This window comes from Salvelinus sp. IW2-2015, unplaced genomic scaffold (genome assembly GCF_002910315.2).
Source record: "Salvelinus sp. IW2-2015 unplaced genomic scaffold, ASM291031v2 Un_scaffold3120, whole genome shotgun sequence".
Lineage (NCBI taxonomy): Eukaryota > Metazoa > Chordata > Actinopteri > Salmoniformes > Salmonidae > Salvelinus > Salvelinus sp. IW2-2015.
The window spans coordinates 33,277-43,588 of record NW_019944410.1 but is presented as its reverse complement, the minus strand read 5'-3'; the positions used below and the strand labels follow the sequence as shown (position 1 = coordinate 43,588).

At 39.9% G+C, this 10,312-nt stretch overlaps 1 protein-coding gene across 1 annotated transcript; it reads left to right on the top strand.

Moving 5' to 3' along the window:
- The first annotated feature begins 317 nt into the window (after positions 1-317).
- On the top strand, positions 318-8,172 carry LOC112075378 (cofilin-2). The gene is made up of 5 exons (XM_024142387.2): positions 318-450; positions 3,927-4,085; positions 4,641-4,780; positions 5,087-5,163; positions 7,380-8,172. Exons 1-5 carry the CDS (start codon positions 448-450, stop codon positions 7,493-7,495), a joined length of 495 nt encoding a protein of 164 aa, XP_023998155.1. The 5' UTR covers positions 318-447; the 3' UTR covers positions 7,496-8,172.
- The last annotated feature ends 2,140 nt before the right edge of the window (positions 8,173-10,312 follow it).

Sequence of the window (10,312 nt, the reverse complement as noted above, 5' to 3'; positions counted from 1 at the left end):
AGTCACGTTAATGTAGCCTCATTGGTTCTCCATATAAGGCGTGTTTATTCCCCAACTCCGCCCACCAGCCAACATTGGCTCCCACTCACCTGTGTAATTATTACCTATTAAGGTAATTTAAATGACTTTATATGCGTATAAAGTGATAGAGTGTTTATAAACCTAATAGCTAAGTTAAAATGAACAACAACAAAGAGTTTAAAAAAMCGTTTTCTTAACATTTAATATACTTGTTTTAACAATGTTGGAAACTAGTATAGCCTCAGGCTACATCAGACATTAGAGGTGAAAGGGTAGCTAGCTAGCTGACTGTAACCAAACCTCCCACTTGTTCTACCTGTTTTCTATTTTTCCGGAGCAGACAGCGCTGCTACAGACCAGACAGCACTGCAACACACCCATCAGCTATCCTTTCCTGTCTACTTTCTTCACACAACTGCAGTAAAAATGGTGAGTGTTGGGAGGTTTTTCTGCACGGATGTTTTTCTTCTTCTTCTCTAAGCCAACAAATTCTCAGTATTGTAATATATTTTGTGGGGTTAGAGATTAGGACATGTGCTATGTATGAAACTGAGAGAGAAAAGGTTTTAAAATAACTTCAAAATGGACAGTGTACCTCTCTCTCCGGTCGAGTATTCCCCCGATACTACACGGATAATTGTAAGGCCATAACTTGTAACTTCAGTGGGAATCTATCCTGAATCTTTGTCTCTTTTGGCACATTCACAACCTCCAAAGTTAGTGGTCTGATTTTTTTTTTTCTTCCTGTTTTCATTGAAGAAAAACGTTTTTCTGTTGTTTACAATCAAAACATACTTAACCTTCATCCGAATGTCAAGAGTTTCATCTTACAATATTTTTGGATTCTTCTGGAAGTAAGGAATAGAAGAGTTTTAGGTTGCATTCGAATTAGGGCTCTGGTCTAAAGTAGTGCACTATATAGGGAATAGGGTGCCATAGGGCTCTGGTCTAAAGTAGTGCACTATATAGGGAATAGGGTGCCATAGGGCTCTGGTCTAAAGTAGTGCACTATATAGGGAATAGGGTGCCATTTGCGACAGAACCCAAGACATGGCCCTGAATAAAAGTAAAGCACTATATATAGAATAATATGACTATCGTTCTAATGAGCCCTGTTTAAAAATAGTGCACTATATAGGGAATAGGATGCCATGGGTTATTTATCTCCAGCTCCCTCCTGAGTGTTTAGGCTTCGCCAGGGCGGCTATGCTACTAGTCCTGACTTGTTCCCCACCGTCTCCAGGAATGTGGTTGACAGAGGCCTAGAACATTCACAAGGGAACTAATTTCCTATAGAGAGATACAATACGAAACACTGACGTATTAGAATGAGGTCTATTTCCTCTGCCTGTACCCCATGTATCCTGAACTATTAGAATGAGGTATATTTCCTCTGTCTGTACCCCATGTATCCTGAACTATTAGAATGAAGGTTATTCCTCTGTCTGTACCCCATGTATCCTGAACTATTAGAATGAGGTCTATTTCCTCTGTCTGTACCCCATGTATCCTGAAAATATTAGAATGAGGTTATTTCCTCTTCTGTACCCCATGTATCCTGAACTATTAAGAATGAGGTTATTTCCTCTGTCCTGTACCCCATGTATCCTGAACTATTAGAATGGGGTCTATTCTCGTCCTGTCCTCAACTATTAGAATGAGGTCTTTTCCTCTACTACCCCAATATACGTATTGACACTTTGCTGTTCTTCACCTTGTTTACCACCATGTATCCTGAACTATTTAGAATGAGGTCTATTTCCTCTGTCTGTACCCCATGGTATCCTGAACTATTAGAATGAGGTCTATTTCCTCTGTCTGTACCCCATGTATATGAACTATTAGAATGAGGTCTATTTCCTCTGTCTGTACCCCATGTATAGTGAACTATTAGAATGAGGTCTATTTCCTCTGTCTGTCCCATGATCTCTCTCTCTGTTACCCCTGTATCCTGAACTATTAGAATGAGTATATTTCTCTCTGTCTGTACCCCATGTATCTCTCTCTCTATACCCATGTATTGTATTATCCTCATTGTCAAATCCTACTTTAGGACAACGTTCAGATTTAGAATCTAGTGCTGACTTGTTCCATTCTGTCTGGAATGTGACAGAATGAACCTCCACCACTCAGAGGGACACATACAGAGTCACAGCCAGGCTTCACCTGACCAGCACCGTTTTCCTAAGGCTACGACACACCATATAACGTTAGTTCGACTGAGAGTACTTGAAGAAGCAAGAGCAATCCGATTTAAAAAAAAAATGTAGAATCGAGTGAATTTGTTGCAGTCAGACATCAACAGCACGCTGAGCGATCAGTAGCCTGACGGGAGATCCACAATCCACTGACTCTTCTCTCTCATTTGTGACCGTTGTATTCTTCTTCTCTCTTTGTGACCGTTGTATTCTTCTTCTCTCCTTTGTGACCGTTGTATCTTCTTCTCTTCTTTGTGACCGTTGTATTCTTCTTCTTCTTCTTTGTGACCTTGTATTCTTCTTCTCTCTTTGTGACCGTTGTATTCTTTTCTCTCCTTTGTGACCGTTGTATTCTTCTTCTTCTTCTCTCATTTTGTGACCGTTTGTATTCTTCTTCTCTTCTTTGTGACCGTTTATTCTTCTTCTTCTTCTCTCCTTTGTGACCGTTGTATTCTTCTTCTTCTTCTCTCCTTTGACCGTTGTATTTTTCTTCTTCTCTCTCTTTGTGACCGTTGTATTCTTCTTCTTCTTCTCCTTGGTGACCGTTTTATTCTTCTACTTCTTCTCTCCTTGGTGACCGTTGTATTCTTCTCTTCTTCTCTCCTTGGTGACCGTTGTATTCTTCTACTTCTTCTCTCCTTGGTGACCGTTGTATTCTTCTACTTCTTCTCTCCTTGGTACGTTGTATCTTTACTTCTTCTCTCCTTTTGACCGTTGTATTCTTCTACTTCTTCTCTCTTTGGTGACGTTGTATTTTCTACTTCTTCTCCCTTGTGGCCGTTGTATTCTTCTTCTTCTTCTCTCCTTTGTGACCGTTGTATTCTTCTACTTCTTCTCTCCTTGGTGACCGTTGTATTCTTCTCTACTTCTTCTCTCCTTTGTGACCGTTGTATTCTTCTACTTCTTCTCTCCTTGTGACCGTTGTATTCTTCTACTTCTTCTCTCCTTTGTGACCGTTGTATTCTTCTCTTCTTCTCTCCTTTGTGACCGTTGTATTCTTCTACTTCTTCTCTCCTTGGTGACCGTTGTATTCTTCTACTTCTTCTCTCCTTGTGACCGTTGTATTCTCTACTTCTTCTCTCCTTGGTGACGTTGTATTCTTCTACTTCTTTCTCTCCTTGGTGACCGTTGTATTCTTCTACTTCTTCTCTCCTTGTGACCGTTGTATTCTTCTACTTCTTCTCTCCTTTGTGACCGTTGTATTCTCTACTTTTCTCTCTTGTGACCGTTGTCTTCTTCTCACTTCTTCTCTCCTTGGTGACCGTTGTATTCTCTACTTCTTCTCTCCTTGGTGACCGTTGTTATTCTTCTACTTCTTCTCTCCTGGTGACCGTTGTATTCTTCTACTTCTTTCTCTTGTGACCGTTGTATTCTTCTACTTCTTCTCTCCTTGGTGACCGTTTGTATTCTTACTTTCTCTCTCCTTGTGACCGTTGTATTTTCTACTTCTCTCTCCTTGTGACCGTTGTATCTTCTACTTCTTCTCTCCTTTGTGACCGTTGTATTCTTTCTTCTTGCTGTCTCTCCTTTGTGACGTTGTATTCTTCTACTTCTTCTCTCATTTGGTGACCGTTTATTCTTCTTCTCTCTCTTTGTGACCGTTGTATTCTTCTATTCTTCTCTTCTTTGTTGACCGTTGTATTCTTCTACTTCTTCTCTCCTTGGTGACCGTTGTATTCTTCTACTTCTTCTCTCCTTTGTGACCAGGCCTCTGGAATAGCGGTCCACGATGATGTCGTTCACACGTTTGACAAGATCAGAGTTCGCCTCCAGGGGGCTGACAAGCAGGAGCAGCTGAAGCTGGTGCTCTTCAAGATCAGCGACGACGGGAAATGTATCATCGTGGACAAGGACAAATGCCTGAAGGTCAGAGGAGCCATATAATAATACATGTCATTTAGCAGACACTTTTTTTTAATCCAAAGCATCATTTTTYTTTTACGTATGGGTGGTCCCGGGAATCGAACTCACTGTCCAGGCGTTGCACACCCCGTGCTCTACCAACTCAGATCCAGAGGACCGCATAGTTAGGCATTCTAAGCTTTTCTTAAATTTATCTTTCCTCAATTCCTTGCATCCTCTCTCCTCGCTTCTTTCTCCCAAAAAATTGAAATGTAGAAGAAGGTCCAAGAAAGAATTTAAGGGGTTGTGTCCTAAATATCTCATTTGTTATCTTATTCTAGACATTCACATACACATAGCATTGTTTAAAACTCTGAACGTTTTATAATGTAATTGGGAGCTAACGTGGTTGCCATAGAATCATGTAGTGTCAGGTAAATGCATTCAAATACAGAAACCACAATGTCCAAGCTTTCTTACTTTTATTACTATTAGGGGTTGTAACGTGAGCATCTAGATAAAAAAAATAAAAAAACACTATATAATTGCTGTTAATTAATCAATTACCGATCAATTAAGGTCAAGGACCTGAACGGGGAGGAGGACGTGTTCAGGAAGATCGTCAACATGATGCCGACGGAGGACTGCCGCTATGCCCTGTACGACTGTTCCTGGGAGAGCAAGGACAGCCCCAAAGAGGACCTGGTCTTCATCATGTGGTACGTTGGACCATAGAGTTAGAATAACATGGGTTTAAAGAGTTAGAATAACATGGGTTTAAAGAGTTAGAATAACTACGTTAGAATAACTAACCCTGTACGACTGTTCCTGGGAGAGCAAGTACGGCCCCAAGGAAGGTGATAGGTGGAAATAGAAATAAAAGGACATGTACTCTACACCGTACAACACTACCATGTCAGCCATTTTGACTGGAGGGAGTGAGAGAGAGAGGATTTGGACATTGACTCAAGGCAGAATGTTTGGGAGTCCTTTCTAAATGTAATATTCTTCTGTTTGAATTGCAGGGCTCCAGAACACTCAACCATCAAAAAGAAAATGAAATACGCCAGCTCAAAGCAATACATTAAAGCAAAGTTCCAAGGTAAGAGTTTGGGTAGGCTCAGTTCTGCTTTAACACTTTCATCCAATCACCTTTCCAGCATCGGGGGGGATATGTTCATTAGGTACCAAATGGAATAAAATGTACTGAAACAGGGAGAGATTACATGGACTTGTCCAATAAGATACTCTCATTTTCAAACGCCGCCTATTGCATGCTAGAATCGTCAGTTTGCTACATCCATTTTGGGATTTATAGATGAATCATTATTGATTATATTGATTCTTGAAAAATCTAATGTCTAAATACGTCATGAGCTTAGTTCAACTGTCGTTCAAAGTAGCGTGTCCAGAACATTTTGAATGGGGTGGCCAAGACGGGGTACAGACCCAGTTCAGGGGGGCCAGAACATTTTGAATGGGGTGGCCAAGACAGGGTACAGACCCAGTTCAGGGGGGCCAGAACATTTTGAATGGGGTGGACAAGGTGGGGTACAGACCCAGTTCAGGGGGGCCAGAACATTTTGAATGGGGTGGCCAAGGTGGGGTACAGACCCAGTTCAGGGGGGCCAGAACATTTTGAATGGGGTGGCCAAGGTGGGGTACAGACCCAGTTCAGGGGGACCAGAACATTTTGAACCTTAATTGATGCAAGGTGGAGTTTTCCCCCTATATTATTAGAATGGTTCAACACATGAAATTCTTCAGATTAGGTTTGGTACATTTCCCTGTTCAAGTCAATCATAAATCAATCCCAAAAGTCTTGTTACAGGGTTTGCTTTCGGTAAATTCACTTGAAAGTGSCATTCAGAGTGCGAATTATACTGTGATATTTGTGTGTCTCTCTGTTTTTAAGGGGGACCTCCTATGTAAAAAATTTATTGGCTTTCATAGTAAAGACGTGTAAATGTTTTGAACTTTGAATGTGGCACAAACACAACCAGTCATGAGGTTTTCATCTGATTGTGAAAAACAAATCACTTCAAAAGTAGGTTAAGTAGGTTAAGTAGATTATCTGCAGAAGTCCAGCATCTGCAGAAGTCCAGCATCTGCAGAAGTCCAGCATCCCAACAGTCCAGCATCCCAACAGTCCAGCATCCCAACAGTCCAGCATCCSAACAGTCCAGTATCTGAACAGTCCACCATGCACCCGTCATTTCAATGGAAAAGGACATGTATTACAAACACTATCAGTAATGCCATTCAGCCTACAAAGTGATGTGTATTCATGAATGCCAAGGGAAACCAGGCTTCCACCACCAAAACAATTACACATTTTTTTAAATAACGTCGCATTCGTGTCTATCCGTGTTTCATAATTTTCCTTCAATTCTCAAGAGGCTGAATCTATTTCACCAGAGAAAGCAACCGAACGAGGCAAATGGCGCCCCTCTGTCTTAGTATCCGTGGCCCGTGGATCTGATGCTGTCTGGCCAAAAATAATRACGACGGATACATAGGCCGCACATACTAAGACAGAGGGGCACTCTACGGTGAGATTGATAAGTCTTGCTGTCGCTACGCGTCTTGGTCAAAATGATCAATATATTTAGAGACAACCTATCAGATCTCAGAATTTCCGTGGGGGGGGCACTGGAGTGGCCAATCAGATTCCAGGGGGACCCCACCCCGGGCCACCACCTGGACATGCCACTGGTCATATCCCATCAGACCCCTAAAAAATATCTTTGCTTTACTCCAATGTTTGTCAACAACGTAAATGTAAACAAACCATGTATAGCTTCAAAACATGAATAAAACTATCATTTTGATATCACGTATGGTTAGAATTTGAGTGGTTACATTTCTCCATGCCCACCCGTCAGCTTTTTACCAAAACAGAGGCGGGGTGATCCGCTTTGTTATTGTTTCAAGTGCGGATTCTAGCGGACAGTAGCCTGATGAATGACACAGAAATGACAAATCATCAAATCAAGTTTATTTTATATAGCCCTTCGTACATCAGCTAATATCTCGAAGTGCTGTACAGAAACCCAGCCTAAAACCCCCAAACAGCAAGCAATGCAGGTGTAGAAGCACAAGTGGCCTGAGGTGGTCTAGTAGTCTAAGCCAGGTCCTCCAGAACAGACACACCGCTGCAGCACGGGTTACGGAACCAGCCCACTGATATTTCAGCATCACTCTCCTCTATTTTTAAATCTCCAATTAAACCGAAACTAAAAAATGTGAGGAGTGGGATTCCCTTAAAAACAAAAGAGAGAAATTGACTGACTGTCTGTGTTCTCGTGTGTTTCACAGGTCTGAAGTTTGAGTGGCAGGTGAACGACATGTCAGACGCCAAAGACAGCTCTGTCTTCATCGATAAACTGGGAGGGAGAGGAGTCGTTAAAAAACTGGAGGGGAAAGAGGTCTAAGGTCCTGACTGCTGATGCCGCCGTACAACATGGAATCAAAACCAGACCTGGGTTCAAATACTAATCGAAATCCTTCAGATTCTTTCAGTGTTTGCTTAAGCCTGTCAGGTGGGCTTTAAAAAAAAAAAAAATACGTTTGGGACTTTTCTAATACTTCCGTTACAACAAGTTCAATCAAGTATTTGAGTTCGAATAGTGTGTGTGAACACAGGTCTGGTCAAAACACCAATACAAAAGCAGCCAACTTCCTGTGTGTCCAATTGATCTGTCCATCAACAGAGTATTGTAATTGATTTGGTCTTTATTAAAAAAAACTCCCTTGGTCAAATGGCAGATTAGTAATAAAATAGCTACTCATGTAGTTGATAAATGTCATACTTTTTTCCCAGACATAACTGCTTCATGATTTATACAAATGAACATGTATTTTCTTGTAGCTTTGGATCCTAAGATCATCCTTGAATGGGCTTTTATTTTTTTGGTATCCTGTGTCTATTGACTCTGTTCCAGACCAATCATCTGATACGATTTCAATCATATTATTCATGTACCTTCCTTGTTTGCTGATGTTTTGTTGAAATTTCAAAAATGTCTTGTTAAAAAAAGGAAGATACCTCTGCAGAATGTTGATGGCAGAAGCTCCACCACTATAATAAAGAGAAACTGAATTTCCTGTATACTCCCCTGGTCTGTCTCTGTCTCTGTCTCTGTCTGTCTCTGTGCAGTATTCCATTTGATATCACAGAGATTGGCAGTAAGGTTTGCATTATTGTCCGGGGCAATTGTCAACAGAGCAGTCGGGCAAGTTAAGCCTGGTCTGTTGCTTCTGGTGTTGTACTTTGTATTCCATGTTATTGAGAAGCTTCTTAGAAACACAGAACACTTTATTGTATGAAAATACAGTGTTTTCCACGAGCACATGGAGTAGTCAGCCAAATAGAACAAGAAGCTAGCCAGGATCCCCCCGAGATGCTGAACAAGCTCAATTTTGGTGGCCTATAGTACATTCTAATGTCTTGATTCAGTCCAAAATACTTCCAAATTATTGAATACTAGTGAGTTTACCTCCCAAATTGGAAAAATGTGTTGTGGTTTTTTGTTTACAATTTAAATTAATGAAAATGTATGAATTCAGTGTATTGTTAGTTTTTTGGGATATCGTCTAGGCCCTCCATACACAACTGGCGCACCGCGGACCGGATCCGGACCCAGAACGGGGTCAATACAGACCGCAGGTCCCCCCCCCCAAAAAAAACAAAAATATAAATATATAGTTCAATTTAAACTTGAAACCTATATATATATATATATATACATATATATATATATATATATATATATGTATATATATATATATATATATATATACATACATATTTTGTTTTACTCGCTCTGGCTTCGACCCCTGGTATCATATAAACACACATAATACATGAAAGAATGCATAGAATAGCAGGAAATTAGCTTTAAAAGAGCAACAACAACAAAAAATATGCCTCGTGCTAAATGTTTAGAATTGCGGGAAATTGACTTTAAAATGGCCCAACTTATCTTAAAATCCAACAAATTGTGTGATGGGTACTTTTTCTAAATGGAAAAATGGGTCACTAAAAGGAACAGAACAGATGCTCAATGAAGTTCTGGGCCATACGTGTTGGGAAGAGATAAATAAGTGAAATAATTGAAGTGTTTGCAACTCTCTTTGTGAAGTGTAGTAGCTATGTCATTTAGAAAGAAAAATACTTGTTTAACAGACAATAAAACATATACTCACATTAAAATACCAAAACACAGTAATGTTAAGCACAAATAAAACMTCACAAGTGGCTCAAAAAAACAGTTACATTCATCCACAAATAAGTCCACAATCAATACTTTAAGTTTCCCAAACAGCATCAGAATATCAAGATTAAATGTATTTGGAATTTTGTTCCAGCAAAACGGTGCTTTAAAACTAAAAGTAGATYTACGTCGCTCGGTGGAGACCCTAGGAACTTCAAGAGTTAACCAATCCTGTGAACTGGTTCGGCAACTCAGGTGTCTCCACTTCAACAGCAAAGCTAGATAAGACAGAAGTTTATGAAGTAGGGCCTTGTAAACAATTTGCAAAAAAATAGTCCTTGATGCTAGATGCTTCCTGACTGTCTAGCTTTCATTTTGGTGATTATTAGCGAGCTGGAAATATTAAGAAACTAATGTCGGTCCCACAAATTATTATCATTATTTGGTATTTATTAGGTATTTGGTATTTATTAGGATCCCCATTAGCCGCTGCCAAAGCAGCAGCTACTCTTCCTGAGGTCCACATGAAACATGACATAATACATAGTACAGAATATTATTAGTCAAGGATTGAAATATATACATTTAAAATGTCACACATAGCCTACTGTACATGTCAGTACATACAGTTGAAGTCGGAAGTTTACATACACCTTAGCCAAATACATTTAAACTCAGTTTTTCACAATTCCTGACATTTAATTCTATTAAAAATTCCATGTCTTAGGTCAGTTAGGATCACCACTTTATTTTAAGAATGTGAAATGTCAGAATAATAGTAGAGAGAATGATTTATTTCAGCTTTTATTTTTTTCATCACATTCCCAGTGGGTCAGAAGATTACATACACTCAATTAGTATTTGGTAGCATTACTTTTAAATTGTTTAACTTGGGTAAAATGTTTCGGGTAGCCTTCCACAAGCTTCCCACAAAAAGACTTGTTTTACTGTGGATATAGATACTTTTGTACCTGTTTCCTCCAGCATCTTCACAAGGTCCTTTGCTGTTGTTCTGGTATTGATTTGCACTTTTCG